Source organism: Eschrichtius robustus, chromosome 11, assembly GCF_028021215.1.
Source record: "Eschrichtius robustus isolate mEscRob2 chromosome 11, mEscRob2.pri, whole genome shotgun sequence".
NCBI classification, from domain to species: domain Eukaryota; kingdom Metazoa; phylum Chordata; class Mammalia; order Artiodactyla; family Eschrichtiidae; genus Eschrichtius; species Eschrichtius robustus.
Genome location: NC_090834.1, coordinates 105,296,049 through 105,312,691, shown reverse-complemented (window position 1 = coordinate 105,312,691; position 16,643 = coordinate 105,296,049). Strand labels below are relative to the sequence as shown.

At 48.8% G+C, this 16,643-nt stretch overlaps 2 protein-coding genes across 3 annotated transcripts; one reads left to right on the top strand and one right to left on the bottom strand.

The window, feature by feature from the left end:
• Window positions 1-2,724: 2,724 nt before the first annotated feature.
• Window positions 2,725-5,864, bottom strand: POLR2G (RNA polymerase II subunit G). The gene is made up of 8 exons (XM_068554845.1): window positions 5,750-5,864; window positions 5,505-5,614; window positions 4,372-4,531; window positions 3,736-3,786; window positions 3,565-3,630; window positions 3,389-3,460; window positions 3,151-3,184; window positions 2,725-2,945 (listed from the first exon to the last, which is right to left on the bottom strand). The coding sequence occupies exons 1-8, from the start codon at window positions 5,759-5,761 to the stop codon at window positions 2,932-2,934; spliced, it is 519 nt and encodes a 172-aa protein (XP_068410946.1). The 5' UTR covers window positions 5,762-5,864; the 3' UTR covers window positions 2,725-2,931.
• Window positions 5,865-13,250: 7,386 nt separating this feature from the next.
• Window positions 13,251-15,724, top strand: ZBTB3 (zinc finger and BTB domain containing 3). 2 transcript variants are annotated; one of them, XM_068555738.1, is made up of 2 exons: window positions 13,251-13,280; window positions 13,723-15,724. In XM_068555738.1, exon 2 carries the CDS (start codon window positions 13,774-13,776, stop codon window positions 15,328-15,330), a length of 1,557 nt encoding a protein of 518 aa, XP_068411839.1. In that variant the 5' UTR covers window positions 13,251-13,280; window positions 13,723-13,773; the 3' UTR covers window positions 15,331-15,724. The 2 variants fall into 2 exon arrangements, with proteins under 2 accessions (XP_068411839.1, XP_068411838.1); XM_068555737.1 differs by having other exon boundaries at window positions 13,279-13,382.
• Window positions 15,725-16,643: the final 919 nt, after the last annotated feature.

Sequence of the window (16,643 nt, the reverse complement as noted above, 5' to 3'; positions counted from 1 at the left end):
TTGAGTCAAAGCAGTAATGAGACCCACATGGCCATAGATGGGAGAAAGGTGGCTCCCACTCACTCCCCAGCCACCCAATGCCTGGCAAGAAAAGTTATGATGGTTTTGGAGTTAGACGATTAAAAAAATTTTTTAAAGTAACAGCTACACTACTCATTAGTTGTGTGACCTTAGGCATGTTTAGTTCATCCCTCCGACCTGTTTTATCATCTGTCAAGTGGGGTGACAGAATGTTACATGGAACTGTTGTGAAAATTCAATAATGTGTGTAAAGGATTTAACACGTAACCAGGCACATACTCCTGTCACTATTAAGCCTATGACCTCTTTAAGAGGCTGTAACTTCCTGGGAATTCCCTGGTGGTCCAGTGGTTAAGACTCTGTGCTTTCACTGCTGAGGGCCTGGGTTAAATCCCTGGTCAGGGAACTAAGATCCCAAAGCTGCATGGCCGAAAAAAAAAAGAGGCTGTAACTTCCAGACTCGCCTAGTACCAAACCTTAAAAGATCAGAAGAGTCCAGGACCATCTCCAGGCCATCCCCACTTACTTGCTTCCCCATCCAGTTCCAGCCTTCTCAGTGCCACACCCCACATCCTCACCAGCAGTTCCATGAGCTGCTTCTCTGTCCATCAGTCTCTTCCTTCTGGCCTGGTTTTACTACTGGGGTATCCCCGACACAATTTACAGATGCATGACTCCATTTGAGAACTTGGGAAGAACTTTACTTTCAGTGAGACACATGTTTAGGGCCTAGGCAAAATCCCTGCAACCTGTGTAATCAACTCTGTAATCAACTCAGTGTTGGGAAGTGGTTTCACAACTTGAACATTGTTTCCGTGGCAAAATTCATTGCAAATCCAGCACAGAAACTTTCCTGGGTTCAACACACTTGGGAAAACCGGCACAGTGCTGAGAACTGGAGATACAAAAATCAAAGGGATGCATATGAATCTATAATTATCTCAATAAAATAACTGAAATTTTATGTAATAAAAAAACGGAAAGGGAGACAAGAAGGAAATAATGTGTTTTGTGACATACTATACAGGTATGAATGGAAGAGCCTACCTCCGTCCAGGAGTGGTGAGGCGAGGGGAAGGGAAACACATTCAAATGCCTTTTCCTTACCAGGTTAAAGGCAGTATTCTGGATGCTTCATAACAGGTCTGGACCTTGGCACGGTTGACATTTGGGGCCAGATAATTCTTTGTTGTGGGGTGGCTGTCCTACACATTGTAGGATATTAGCAGCCTGCCTGGCCTCTACTCACTAGAAGGCAGTCGCATCCCCACCCAGTTGTGACAACAAAAAATGTCATTGCCAAATGTCCCCTGGGGGCCAAGATCACCCCAGGTGATAATCACGGCTTTATATGCACCATATAACAATAATTATAATTAACAGTTGAGTACCTATCGTGGGCCAGGCTCTGTGCCAGCCACTTGCACATACAATCTCTGATACTAGCAGCAACTATCCAAAGAGGGTTATATGATCATTTTACAATGAGGAAACATAAGGTCACCCAGCTAGGACTGCAACCCAGCTCTGTATCAACCCAAATACTGTGCTTTCTACTACACAGCTCTGTTTCCCAAGGAAGTCAAGGAAAGCTTAAAAAAAAAAAAAAAATTGACTGAGATTTGATAGATTCCTAGGCAGCAAGCAGGTAGGTTGGGAAAAGGCATTCCAAGGTAGACAAATAGTACTGCAAAGACATAGTGTGAGGGAGGGTAGCGTGTCTGCTTAATCTTATTTCGTGTATTTCTGTTGTGTTACCCTAAGGAGATTATGAGCCCTTTCATATCTTCAGTTCAGTTTAGTATAATAATTGATAAGCAAATAAAGGCTGTAGTTCATGTGCCCATCCTAAGAAGGGCTGGGACCCCACAATCTGTATCATTACTGTCCTATTATTCACCTCTCCCTACCTGCTGTCTCCTCTTCCCTCTCCTCAGCTATACTCTTGGTTATTTTTAAGGCTGGGGAAAGGGCAAATACTCTGAAACTAGACTGGGGCTTAGGACTTCCCTGGTAGCGCAGTGGTTACGAATCTGCCTGCCAGTGCAGGGGACACGGGTTCGAGCCCTGGTCCGGGAATATCCCACATGCTGCAGAGCAACTAAGCCCGTGCGTCACAACTACTGAGCCTGCGCTCTAGAGCCCACAAACCACAACTACTGAAGCCCATGCACCTAGAGCCTGTGCTCCACAACAAGAGAAGCCACTGCAATGAGAAGCCCGCACACCCGAACGAAGAGTAGCCCCCGTTCTCCGCAACTAGAGAAAGCCCGCGCGCAGCAACGAAGACCCAACACAGCCAAAAATAAATAAATAAATAAATAAATAGATTGGGGCTTAGAGTGGCTCTAATGATAGTATCATTTGCTGGAAGCCAAAGACCCAACACTAGCGCCTTCCCTTTAGTGAGGTCAACTTTAGACCTTGGCAAAAGGGTTAGTCAGATCCCCTGGTGGGTGAAGCTAGTTAAGGCATCAGGCCAAGAAAAGAGGGGCTAGCAAGCAACTGGTCCTCCAGTCTTTTTAAAAAAAGAGTTGTTCTGGGTCTTCCCTGGCGGTCCAGTGGTTAAGACTCTGCGCATCCACTACAGGGGGCGCAGGTTCAATCCCTGGTCGGGCAACTAAGATCGCACATGCCGCACGGCGTGGCCGAAGAAAAAACCAGACTTGTTCTTACCAGAGAAAGAAGGAGATGACACTTCCATGAGAATCAAGGACCTTTTATGGTTAGAACACAGAGTCAGAAATCTGGGAGTGGCTGCTAAGCCACAAGAAGAGCCAGATGTCTTCTGAGGACAGGAAACCTTCCTTGCCTCCTCCACAGCAGCCAGACTGGGCCTCTGGACAACACGGGAAGTGTGACAGTCACACCTCCTGGATAAGGACCAAACAAGGTAGGAGGTCATGGTGCTCAGCTCACAAGCCCTGCCGAGAACAGGAAAAGCACACTGGTTAGACCCAGAGCTTGGGGCAGCCCTAACCATCGACTTCCCATCCCAAGAGGCACATGTCCTTGGTCTTCCAAGCAGATAACAGGAGAGTTTCTGTCATCTGTGGTTCAGGCATTAAATCCCATATCCACCCCCTGCACCCACAAACCCCTCCTCCAGGCAATGACCCTGACACTCACCCAAGTAATCATCCATCAGGGAGCCGATAGCAAACTGCAGAAGGAAAATGGAAATGAAGGAAATGAAAATGGAAAAGGAAATGAAGCCAGAGCAAGCAGAGAGCTATCCTCTAACCCTCAGCCTCAGGCCTTCTGCCCACCCATTTCTTCTTCCAGGCAGAAGAGCACAAAACCCCCAGGAACTCTGGGTAGGCAGAAATCATCAGCTCTGCCTGGTAGAGGCAGGCAAGAGACTCACAATGTCATTCTTATCCACACGGGTCCCCACAATCTTCAAGCGGATCTCATCGTCCTGCTGAATCACTATGTCCTGGGGAGGAGGGAACAGTATCCTCAGACACCCCCAGGCCAGTACTCTCCCTCGGAGTGGCTCATTCTCTTGTCCCTCTCACTGACTTCTTCCCACCCACTTACCTCATCCATTGTCTTGTAACATGGTGGGTTGGAGTTAGGATCAAACTCCATCTCTGACGGGATGGACTGAAAGGAAGGTGAAACTGGGTAAGAGTACTTTAAAAGGATGCTTCAACAGATGCTCATGATACCCGTCTCCTCCTTAGACCCAGCCAGTGTGCCTAGACTTACATGTCGAGAGATGAAGCAGGACATGGGCCCAATTTCTGTGAAGAGTCCAACCTAGAAGGGAAATGAATGACCTTGCTTTTTCTTTTGTCCCCCAAAGTCTTCTAAGCTTCCCGTCCTTATCTGGTCCCTAATATCAATAATATTCTTCATGTTTTGAAACCACTCTGAAGTTTGGCATTTGTTTTCATTTCTTTCTTTTTTCCAAGCTTTCGTTTTAAGTTAAGGAAGTGTAGTGGTAAACAGCTGAGGCCTAGAACTTGTCGGAACTTGGGATTTGAACACCTGTTGGCCACATGACCTTGGCCAGTAGACAACTTCTCCAAGCTTCAGCCTGGAGAAAAAAAGCACAGGGATAAAAGCACTCACCTCACAGAGTCACTGTGAGGCTTTGCACATTACCTGGCCCAGAGGAACTACTCAATCAATGGAGGCTACTATTGTTTTGACTATCAATAATGACTTACATGCCCCTGAGTGAGGCAGAGCAAGATTACCATACCATTTGACAGGTGAGGGAGCTTGAAGCACAAAGAAGTGATGTGGCCAAAGACACAGAGCTATTAACAAGTCGAGTTGGGATCCATCCCAGATCTTCTAAGGGAGGGACCTTTCCACTACCTCCCCTGACGGTCTTACCTTGTTGACCTGAGTGACAACGGCATCCACGACCTCCCCTTTAAAGGGTCGGAAAACAATGGCCTTGTACTTAACTGGATAAAGGACAAAGCCTCGGCCTGGCTGGATCACACCAGCACCGATATTGTCGATGGTGGTGACAGCAATTACAAAGCCATACCTGCAAGGAGGATGAGAAAGAGAAAGGCAGTGTGTGTGAAAAAGCCTCTAAAACCATCTGCCACAAGAGACACTGAGCCTGGGGGTAAAGGGGCGGCACAAAGGGGAAATAGATGGCACCCCTGCCCCACAGAGCTTAATAATCAAGAGAGGAGACACGACAATGATCAGCATCTAAAATGCCAAATGCTGCTCTCGTCATTTCACAATAAATGTCCAAAAGGGCTGCAGTCCTTGAGCCAAGAGACCTCAATCTTGGAGATGCCTCAGAATCACCTGGGAGAAACTTATTAAAATGCATGTTCCCAGGCCTTCCCCCAGAAAGTCGTGATGCTGTAGGGATGAGATGAGGCTCAGGAACCTGTATGTTCCAAGAACACCCCAAGTTACTCTGATGCTGGAGGCCCAAGTACTCTATAGCCCTGCTCATCCTCACTCATCTACATCACCGTGTGCGAGGCTCCTCCGTGCAGAGCCCAGAGATGGTCAAGTCTCAGTCCTCTTCCTTCCTCCCCCTAACTCTCAATCTGCTTTTTCCTGCTCACTCGTTCATTCAACAAACCTTTAGTGAGGCCCAAGATGTGCCATGCCAGGTCCCTGGGATAGAGAAAAAGAGCAGAATCAAAAGAGACTGTGAGCTCCACAAGGGCGGACCTCATTCTATCTTTTTCACTGCATTGTTCCCAGTGCCCGACACAGAGCCTGGCACACAGCTGGAGCTTTAGAAACGTTTGCAGAGTAAATGAATGACCAATCTTGGCTGAAGGAAGGGAGCTCCGTTATCCAGCTTCGCAGAGGGAATCGTTGGAACCCAAACCAGGAAGCATCTAACTGCCTGGGGCTCCTGGGAGGGTGAGAGGGCTCGCCAGGGTAGGTAGCAGAACCTTTCAGGATGTGTAGGAGTTGGGGAGGGGATGCAGGCGTAGGGAGACGTGTGCTCACTGCTTAGGTGGCACGGAAGGCGCGACACTCACTTGCCGGTGCAGGTCCCCTCCACCTCGGTGAAGAGCTTTTGCTTCACCGTGTTGAGCAGGTTGGGGCCGAAGTAGCGTGGGTGCAGCAGGATCTCGTGCTCCAGGGAGATCTGCGGGGAAACGGGGATGGAGACCAGGCTAGGAGCGGCAGGAACGTGAGGCAAGAAGCGGCCCCTAGTCCCGGTCCTCCGCTTCTCTCCTCCTCTCGACCCTGCCCTCGCCGCCACCCCGTGCCCGGGGCTCACGTGGTAGAACATCTTCCCGGAGGAGGCTGGACAGCAGCCGGGCCTACAGCTGCGGCGGGAGCGGAGCCTCCAGACCGACCGGAAATACAGCAACTACCCCAGCCCGCTTCCGGGACTGCCCCGGAGAAGTGGGAGGGACTCGCCTCCTCCACGGACCCCATTGAGCCTCGCTGTCGTGGGCGGGGAATCCGTGAAGCTCCTCCCCTCTGTCCAGCCCAACAGCGGTCGAAATGCCAGACTCCCACAGATTATCAGTGTCCGGCGTAGACTAGATGCTCAGTAAATCCTTTTAAAAGGCATTAATTAATTAATGAGAGATGGCATAAATAAAGCGCTTTAGCAGAATCTATTCATTCAGCAAATAGTTGAAGACTGCTTTCACATAGTAAGCATAGTAAGTAGCTGTTCTTATCTCATTTAATCCATACAGCAACCCCACCAGGCAGGCTTTATTATTACTCCCACTTACAAAGAAGGTCCCAGGCTCAGAAGGTTGAGGTCACTCAGGATCGGGATTCAAATTCAGGATGCCTGACTCCCAAGACTCTTGCATATTCAGGCATTCATTGCCTGGCTCTGGTAGTTTAGAGATGAAACCCGCAAAGTCAGAGCCCAGAAGGCAGCGCCCCCTCCAGGTGTGAAGAGAACCTCAAGTCACTGCACTCCTCTCAACCCCCCTCTCGCCCCTTCGCCCGCCCCCTTACACCCAAGGACCTAGAGAACTGGTGAGCCTTGTCTGTTCCTTCAGCTCTGCTCACAGTTTTGTAGATAGTCCCATTATTAAACTCACCTCAGTTAACCAGAGTGAGCATGCGGTCTGTGCCCTGCTGAGACCCTGACTGATAAAAGGGCCATGGGAAGAAAGGCAGAAACACCATGAGACGCGGACCTATGATAAAGGCTCAGCAAGAGCAGCTCGTTCTAAAGCCCAGACAGTCTCTGTGACCTTGAGCAAACTCCCTGTTGCCTAAGTTTTTGTATGTTGTAAGAAAGCCTGACCTTCCCTCCTGCACGAACAGAGATCTCATGCTTTCTTAGAGCTGCCACACACCAATTTCCATTGACGCTGCGCATTTCCTAGAATGATTGAGGTCACCAGTCAGCTGCTCAGACTCCTTGGGGATCCCCTGCACCTGCAACCACATAAGGAAGCAGATGGCGGGACGGAGGGCAGGGCCTCAACAGCCCCGACTCCCTCCTTTCCTCTTTTCGAAGCCAGCCTCCCCGCAAAAGCAACCTTACCTGCTGACAGTGGTGTGCTGGAGCCCCCTACAAAAGCCAGCTGTTAATATTTCAGGAATTTTGCAAGCCAGTGGGTAAACACAACCATTATTAAAAATTTAGGGCTTCCCTGGTGGCGCAGTGGTTGAGAATCTGCCTGCTAATGCAGGGGACACGGGTTCGAGCCCTGGTCTGGGAAGATCCCACATGCCGCGGAGCAACTAGGCCCGTGAGCCACAACTACTGAGCCTGCGCGTCTGAATCCTGTGCTCCGCAACAAGAGAGGCCGCGATAGTGAGAGGCCCGCGCACCGCGATGAAGAGTGGCCCCCGCTCGCCGCAACTAGAGAAAGCCCTCGCACAGAAACAAAGACCTAACACAGCAAAAATAAATAAATAAATATTTTTTAAAAATTTAATTGTCTTGGGACTTCCCTGGTGGCCCAGTGGGTAAGACTCCGCGCTCCCAATGCTGGGGGTCCGGGTTCGATCCCTGGTAGGGGAACTAGATCCCGCATGCCTCAACTAAGTCTGCATGCTGCAACTAAAAATCCTGCATGCCGCAACTAAGACCCAGCGCAGCCAAAATAAATAAATAGATATTTTTAAAATGTTAACAATAATTTAATTTTCAACTTACAGTTAAATGAATTATACTAAAAATCAAAGGCAGAGGTGTAGATGAAACAAGTTAGGCAATATATTGATAATCGTTGAAGCCAAATGATGGATAACGGTGGTTTCTTACACTTTCCCTACTACTTCTGTGTGTTTGAAATTGTTCATAATAAGAAGTTAGAAAAAAACAAAAGTGTGATACTGTGATTTACAATAAATAAATATATATATATATATATATATATATATATATATATATTTTTTTTTTTTTTTTTTTTTGGTCTTTTTCCCCGTTTCTGTCACAGAGCTCCTAAACCCTTGGAATTGCCTAAGTGATAAGATGATGAATGTGTCTTGATATTCATAACAAGCCCCTTTCAACCACACCCGAGTTTATGTTAATGAGGTGACTTTTGGAAAGAACCTAAACCAGGGGAAACAACCAAGTGACTGGAGGGTTGGAACTTTCAGTCTCAACTCCCTGACCTGGCTAATGAATTAATCAACCCTGCCTATGGAGTGAAAATCTCCATAAAAACCCAAAAGGATGGGGTTCAGAGAGCTTGGCGTTGGTGAAGACCTGGAGAACTGGGGAGAGTGGTGAGCTCAGAGAGAGCATGGAAGCTCCACGCCCTTTCCCCATCCCACACCCTAGGCATTGTTTCTATGTGGCTCTTCCTGAGTTAGGGTCTTTTATAATAAAGTGGTAATCTAGTAAGTGAAATGTTTCTTTGAGTTCTGTGAGCCACTCTAGCAAATTAATTGAACCCAAGGAGGTGGGCTGGGGGGTGGTCTTCGGAACCTTCAATCTATAGCCAGTCAGATGGACAGATGACAACCGGGACCTACTATTGCCATCTGAAGTGGAGGGCAGTCTTGTAGGACTGAGCCCTTAACCTGTGGAATCTGATGCTATCTCCATGTCGATGGTGTCAGAATTGAGTTAAATCGTAGGACACTCAGCTGGTGTTTGAGAATTGCTTGGAAGTGTGGGGGAAAAATACCACACACTGTAATTAGAGTCAGAATCATTAGCTATAAATACTTAAAACTCATCACTTCCTATTTAACATAGTTTACTATTATCAATGCTCTTGAGGTTATTTACACCTACTGTGTCTGTGTGGTGTAAATGTTACATAATTGTCTATGTAGGTATAAGAGTTCCAGTTGCTCTGATATCCTCACCAGCACTTGGTATTGTCAGCAGGGTTTATTTATTTGTTTGCTATTCTAACAAGTGTGATAGTATCTCATTGTGGTTTTAATTTTCATTCCCCTAATGACTAAGGATGTTGAACATCTTTTCATGTGCTTATTTGCCAAGAGTGATCTTTTCAAAACTCACGTCAAATCATGTCAATCCCCTACTTAGGACCCAATGGCTTCCCAGGGCACTAGAATAAAACCATCACTCTGACCTACCAGACAGGGGCCAGATTCAGCCAACTCTATTTTCTGCCTCTCTTCCTCTTGCTTTCTCCACTCCAGCCACATTGGCCTCCTCTCCCACCTTGAGACCGATGCACTTGCTATTTCCTATGCCTAAAACACTATTGGCTCTGATTTCCACCTGATGGGGATGGGGGAGCTGCTTCTCACTTTTCAGTTATAAGCTCAATATCACCACTTCCAAGAGGCCTTCCATGACTACCCTGACTCAAGTAGCCACACCCCAATCACTCTTCTATTGTATTGCTTTGTTTTATTTTCTTCATAGAACTTAGCCCTATTTACCATCATCTTATTAATTTATGCATGTGCATATTGCCTGTTTCCCCTCAAGAAGGGCAGGGATTCCTGTCTGTTGTGTTCCTCTATATCCCTGATGCCTAGAAGAGCCCCTGGCACAGGACAGGTGCTTGGGATCTATTTGCATCAGTGATCGAATCTCTAGCACCTAACAGTGCGCCTGGCAAATAGTGGAGTTTAACAAATGTGGGTTGACTGAACCTCATTCTCATATTGAATCTATTATGATCTCTTCAAGCTCCCCAGGCATGGTTTGGCCATGATAAATCCTCCCCAAGCCCTGATCTCTTTGCCTCCAAAGCTCCAGAATCAGAGACAAGCTAGAACAGAAAGAAAATAGCAATGAAGAACAATCAGCTGTATTGAGATTCGGAGTGCGAGGAAAGTTTACTGAAGGATTGTTTTATTTAACTTTTGTTGCACAATAAACCACCCCAAAACTTTGTGGCTTAAAACAACCACAGTAGTTTATTTATCTCATAAATCTACAATTGGAGCAAGACTCCGTGGGGAAGGTGTACTCCTGCTCCAGGCGACATCAGCTGGGCAGTTCCGCTGGGGACTGGAGGATCCACTTCTGAGATGGCTCAATCACATGGCTGGCAAGTTGAAGCTGGCTGTTAGCTGGAAGCCTGGTTGTGGCTATGGCTGAAACACTTACAGGTGCCCTCTTCGTGTGGCCTGGGTTCTTCACAGCATGGTGGCTGGGTTCTAAGATCAAGCATCCCAAGAGGACCAGGTGGAAGCTCTATCCCTTTTTATGACTTATCCTCAGAAGTCACACAGCAGCACATCTCTCTGAGGGTCACAGTTCCTCCCGGGCTCAAGGTGAGAGACCTTACCGGATGGAAGGAGCATCAATGTCATATTGTAAAAGGAGCATGTGGGAGGGAAGATCTTCTTAAGGCCACCTTGGAGAACACAGTCTGCTGCAAGGATAGGTCTTGCCAACCTACACAGTAGTAGAGAGGAGCCCTTGTGATGATGTCTGTCACCTGTCTCCCAAAGATTTATACACAAGCAGCAGGTCCAGCCCCCGGAGGGCAATCTCTGAGCAAGGATCATCCATCCTAGCTGCGCCTCTCGCTGGTTCTAGGTTCCTGCTTCTGTGCCACCAGTTCATCCAACAGCTAGGATAATCCTGCCCGCAGCTGAGTCTGAATCCTCTGGCCATGGGTACAACAACCCTGAGGACCACCTCAGGGACACTCCAGGAAGACAAATCTACAAAGTGGTTAAGGGTGTGACTTTCAAGATAGATAGACCTAGATTCAATTTCAGCTCTGCCTTTTATTAGCTTTGTGACCTGGGCCAAGTTACTTAACCAAGTCTCACAAGAACCTCAGTCTCTTCTTCTGTCTAATGGGGATAAGAAAGGCTATAATGGAATTAGAGATCATATGTTTAGCACATTGCTAGCAGTTAACAGCTACTAAATATATGGTAGGTATTTTTCTAATTTCTACTAATACAAAAACGCATAGAAGAAAGCTTTTTAACCTTTTTCCTTGGGGGAAAGTTACTGCAATAAGTATGAAATTTCTTCTGTTTTAGCTTTAAAATTCACATACTTTTTTTTTTCATGTGCCATAGTCTATCTATGCCAGTTTAATATGCCTATTCCCCAGATAAAAACTTTTATCAAAAAAATCTGACTGAATGGTGCTCTAGAAAGATGCTTCCTGGCATCCTGTAGCTCTGTGTACCCCAGGGTGGGGGTTTGTATATTCCAGTTTTGAGAAGCAAAACCAACAAGTTGTGCCCTGCTTAATGGTGCACCTGGGTGTGAGAGAGGCTGAAATCCAGCACACACTAGGCTTATTAAGCCACAGTGGCCACTAGTCTGTGTTGACCAAAGGGGTTTATACAGAGGTTAAAATAAATGTAATCTTTTTTTTTTTTGGCTGCCACACAGCATATAGAATCTTAGTTCCCCGACCAGGGATGGAACCTGTGTCCCCTGTAGTGGAAGCGTGAAGTCCTAACCACTGGACAGCCAAGGAATTCCCAAAATAACTATAATTTTAAAAATCTAGGTCCAGTACGTTTGGCAACCCCAGAGTGTGTCAAGTACACAGTCTTTGTGCCCAATCTCAGATTCATCTTCATTCTGATCTCTTCTGAACCTGCAGAAACATGATCGCTTAAGCTTCCTGCACAGCCTATGCTCCTCACTGCTTAGCAGCTCCACAGCCCTCTCTCCTACAAGGGTTTTCCCTCCAGTGCCCTGGCTTTAAATACCATCTATATGCTGATGACACTCTCAATGTATATCTCCAGCCCCAGTGTTTCCCCTGATCTTCAAGCTCACAAGTCTAACTGGCTGAGGGAAAGCTCTACCTAAAGCGTCAAAACAGAACTCTCCATTTTCCTACCCCATTGTCCCCATCTCAGAAAATGGCTGTCAGCCACACCATTGCTCATGCAAAGATTTTAGCCATCCTTGAATCCTTTTTCCTCTTGACTCTCATCTCCTATCCTAATTTTAGCAAATTCTGTTGACCCAGCACTTCTCCCCAGCTCCACCATCACTACCCTTGTCTAGCCAACATCATCTCTTGCAGAACAATTTCCACAGCTCTCTCCCTGCTCCCACTTTGATCCCCTATGCACCTTTCTCCAGACTAGGCAGGATAAGCCTTTAAAAGCAAGAATCGTATCAGAACACTCCCCTGCTTAAAACCCACCAATGGCTCTCGATTATACTCAGAATAGAATACAAACTCCTTACCATGGCCAGTGAAATTCCACGCCCACCCATTTGTATGAGGTCAGATTTTAATCTTCATATAATCAAAACAATATCTCATAATAGTTTGAAAACAGAAACAGATGTGAGAATCCAGCTGTCTAATATAAAGCCAGACATTAAAGAAATTTGGAAAAATGTAAAACAATGCCACTATTTTCACTACATATTTTTTTGATTTGGGAAAATAGAGTTATTTTTCCTAGAAAATGAAAATATTACTTATGTCGGGGTTTTTTTAAATTAATTAATTATTTTTGGCTGCATTGGGTCTTCGTTGCGGTGCACGGGCTTCTCATTGCAGTGGCTTCTCTTGTCGCAGAGCACCGGCTCTAGGCACGCCGGCTTCCGGAGTTGCAGCACGCGGGCTCAGTAGTTGTGGCTAGACAACTAGCTGTTGTCTAGGAACTCTGGAAGATCTCTTCAGAAGTAATCACGCTCTTTATTCTCCCGCCCAGGGACATTTTAGGGCCTTGGCCCACTCCCTCCTTTCCTACCAGCTACTGCCCCCTACGCTCCAGACAGAGAAGGCCACTCATCTCTTTATTGTAAGTTGGCTATAGAGTTTAGGCTAGGGACACTACGACTGCATTCGCGCAGCTGCTAGTTCTCTGACACCACCACTGCTGAGCCAGGAGCCCAGAACCATCAGACTGGAGGGAGTGAGGCAGCAGGGCATCTTGGAGTTTTTGAGAGAGGGAGGGACCCACAAGAAACAACTGCAGTTCAGAGAGGTGCAGCTATCGCCCACGGTTACAGCAGAGCCGGGTCTAAGACTCGGGCCTCCTGGGTACCACACCAGCTTGTAGGTTCTCCTTTTCCCGGTCACCCAGCAGCGAGGGTGACGTGCTGTCCGCTAAGACACAACGCTCTGCGCCGTGGCGGGCCTCGCGGCCGATCCGGAGGGCGTCGCACTCCTACTGCCTCAGGTAGCTGGAAAAGCTCAGCCAATCCAGAGGGCTCTGAGGCAAAGAAGGAGGTTAGAAAAGGAAAAGTTTAGGACAGGAGCGCTAACCAATCGGGCGCCTAGCTGCCTGAGCGACGGCCACCAGCACCCATTTGGAGACGCCGCCCCGAGCCGGGGGGATGGTTAGTGGAGAGTAAACCAATCCGTGACGAGGGAAGGCAAATTTGAGCCAATGATAACTGAGAAGGTGGGAAGGGGCGGAGCTCTCCCTGTGGCTGATCGGTGGTGAGTGAAGAGATCAGCTTTCTCTGCTAGTTCCCACCCTCGGACTTCTTAGCCCCTGGAATGCGAGAGAGGCTCAGGGAGTTCCCGGAGTGGGGCGTAGAGGTATCGCCCGCAAAGGCCTGGGGGCGAGACTTCTAGTTGGAGGAGGTGCTGGAAGCTACCGGGTGGGCATCGAGGAAGCGGAGGCTGCTTAGGAGGCGGGACTTCCGGGGAGGGGCTTTGTGGACGGGGCGGAGCCTGCTGCTAAGGTTAGGCCGAAGGGGCGGGGCTAAAAGTAGACCACTGGGTGTGACCTGGGAGAAAGAAGGGTAGTAATTTAAGCGAGCGTCTTGGGGTCAGGACGGTGCTGCCAGAGGCTTTGGGGTGGCAAGTAATAGCTCAGAGGTGACGTTAAGGTTTATGGGAGGGCCACCTGCCCTAACCCCCTGTCCTCTTTTCCCAGGGAGCCACTGGTGGGGACCTTCCTAGGGTCCCTTTCCCTTCGTGGGGTGCTATGGAGTTCCCAGAACACAGCCAGCAGCTGCTGCAGAGCCTCCGAGAGCAGCGGTCGCAGGGTTTCCTTTGTGACTGCACGGTGATGGTGGGTAGCACCCAGTTCTTGGCCCATCGGGCTGTGCTGGCCTCCTGCAGCCCATTTTTCCAGCTTTTCTATAAAGAGCGGGAACTGGACAAGAGGGATCTGGTGTGTATCCACAACGAGATTGTCACAGCCCCAGCCTTTGGGCTGCTTCTGGACTTTATGTATGCTGGCCAGCTGGTCCTGAGGGGGGATACCCCTGTGGAGGATGTGCTGGCAGCTGCCAGCTACTTGCACATGAATGATATTGTCAAGGTGTGTAAGCGGCGGCTGCAAGCCCGGGCCCTGGCAGAGGCGGATAGTACCAAGAAGGAGGAAGAAACCAACTCACAGCACCCTAATTTGGAGTTTTTGTCCAGCACTTCCCGTGGCCCCCAACCTTCGTTGGCATCTGCAGAGACATCAGGCCACTGGGGCAAAGGGGAATGGAAAAGCTCAGCAGCTCCCTCACCTACTGTCTGTCCTCCAGATGAGCCACCGATGCCGGCTGGGGCTGATACTACACAGCCTGGCGTGGAGGTTGACTCACTGCATCTGCGGGCACCTCCTCCACCAGTGGCTGATGTCTCTCTTGCCAGCCCCAGTAGCTCCACAGAGACCAACCCTGCAAACTACTTCTCTTCGGGCCTCCCAACGGTTTCAGTGGAGCCACTGGCTCCCCTTGATGTGGTTTCTGAGAATCTGAGGGTGGTGGAACCAAGGGGAACTGGAGGACCACTGCAAGGCTTCTATCCCCCAGCTTCGGCTGCAGTCCCAGTCCCAGCCCCAGTTCCATCCCAGGCTCCAGCCCCAGCAGAAGCAGAGCTGGTCCAGGTGAAAGTAGAAGCTATTGTGATTTCCGATGAGGAGCCCGATGCCTCGGAGGAACAGCCTCGGGGTCCTGAGGGACTGTTCCCACCTGGAGGAGCAATGTATGGTGAACAGCCCCCCCAGCCAGAGGCCTTTGAAGAGCCAAGGGCAGCAGGACTGGAGGAGGTGGGGGCCAGTGACCACTTCCTGCCGCCAGATCCTCACCTACCCTACCATTTGCTGCCAGGTCCAGGGCAGTATCATCGAGGACTGGTGACCTCACCCCTGCCTGCTCCGCCCACCCTGCACGAGCCACTCTACCTGCCTTCTGAGTATGAAGCAGCCCCAGGAAGCTTTGGGGTTTTTACTGAGGATGTTCCCACTTGCAAGACATGTGGGAAGACCTTCTCATGTTCTTACACACTACGGCGCCATGCCACAGTGCACACGCGTGAGCGACCCTACGAGTGCCGCTACTGCCTGCGCAGCTACACGCAGTCAGGGGACCTGTACCGCCACATCCGCAAGGCTCACAATGAGGACCTGGCCAAACGCAGCAAACCGGATCCAGAGGCTGGCCCCCTCCTGGGAGTGCAGCCCATCCCTGGCTCCCCGACAGCAGACAGACAGAACAGCAGTGCTGGAGGGCCACCCAAAAATTCTGTACTTGGCCCCAAACACTAACATCTGTGAGAGCACGCCCTGATGCTAGGCCTGCTGTTGCCACTGTTAGGGGGCAGCACGGAAGGTGGGAAGCATCTCGTTTCCCCTGCTGGGGACAGAATGAAGATTCTGCCCAGGCTGTAGGTTCCTACCCTTTTCTTTTCCCAGCCAGATAGCAGGACTTTATGAGGCATCGCATCTCAGTCAAGTCCTCACCAAGGGCACCGGGAATTTTCCCGAGGTGTAATCGCTTCTCACTCTGCATTTGGACCCATAAAGCTAGCAGTGAAAAGTATCTCTCTGAACTGGTCTTGGCTGGTTTCTTCCACAAACCTGCATGCCTGCTGATTCTTTCACAGCTCTCCTCCAGACCTTCTAGGAATCTGATACCTGTACTTGGGGTAGGGGTGGGGGTCAGGTTGTTTATGAGGAAAAAAGTGAGAGAGGCAGAGGGCAGTGTAGACTTTACTTAGGAAAAGTGTACAAATTAGGGGATTTCACACAACTATGGTTTATTGTTGTAGTTGAGCTCCTCCTGTGTCCTGGGATGTACTGGGCACTTCACATAAATACTCATTTACTCCTCAACAACTTTATGAGGTATTATCCCTCTCCCCGCTTTTTTCCCCACAGACAAGGAAACTTGAGACTGAACGATCAACGTTAACTTGTTCTAGGTCACAGAGCTAGTTAAGGGGCAAGCCAGATTTGAACCCTGGCTTATGACTTCAGATACCATGCTGGTTTAAAACACTGTTGAAGGTGGTTAACTTTGAACTAGAAGTTGTTTTCTTTTTTGACCTTTTGAGTGTTTGGTTTTGTTGCCTTACCCCTTTCCCTCTGCTTTCCATGTAGAAAGGCCTTTGATTGACTGTTTCAACAACAGATACCGTATTGATGGCTTGAAATTTTTGCCTGCATGTCTTAAATGTGCACTGAGGTCTCTGAAGATGACAAACTGCAAGGCAGAAAACACTAAGCTCCACGGTGGTAGGCGTGTGGGGGCAGCTGGAGGACTTGTGAAATGGAAATGATGGGCGCTTGGGAAAACTAAAGCAAGAAACTCTAGATGAGACAATCTTAGAGTTCATCTGGTCTAACTCCCTCACTTAAAAGGTGTGATGACAGCCTAGACAGGTCAAATTACTCATGTACGGTCACACAGGTAGTTACTGCCAGTAGAGATAGCAAAGAAATGGGAATTTGGGGTGTTGATGTGGCATGGGGGGAAAAAGCATTCTAGGAATGTAAGAGAAGGGTCTGCCCCTGCCTGTGGTGAAGAGTGGTGTCTGTAGGATGGACCAGAGGGCTCCCCACAAACTCTCTCTCTTTGG

Coding starts and splice junctions, on each gene's coding strand:
- POLR2G (XM_068554845.1), bottom strand. Junction 4,532..5,504: donor GAGGGGACCTGCACCGGCAA/GTGAGTGTCGCG, acceptor TCCTCCTTGCAG/GTATGGCTTTGTAATTGCTG. Junction 3,461..3,564: donor GTTACAAGACAATGGATGAG/GTAAGTGGGTGG, acceptor CCTCCTCCCCAG/GACATAGTGATTCAGCAGGA.
- ZBTB3 (XM_068555737.1), top strand. CDS start 13,341: ATGCGAGAGAGGCTCAGGGAGTTCCCGGAGTGGGGCGTAGAG. Junction 13,383..13,722: donor TCCCGGAGTGGGGCGTAGAG/GTATCGCCCGCA, acceptor CTCTTTTCCCAG/GGAGCCACTGGTGGGGACCT.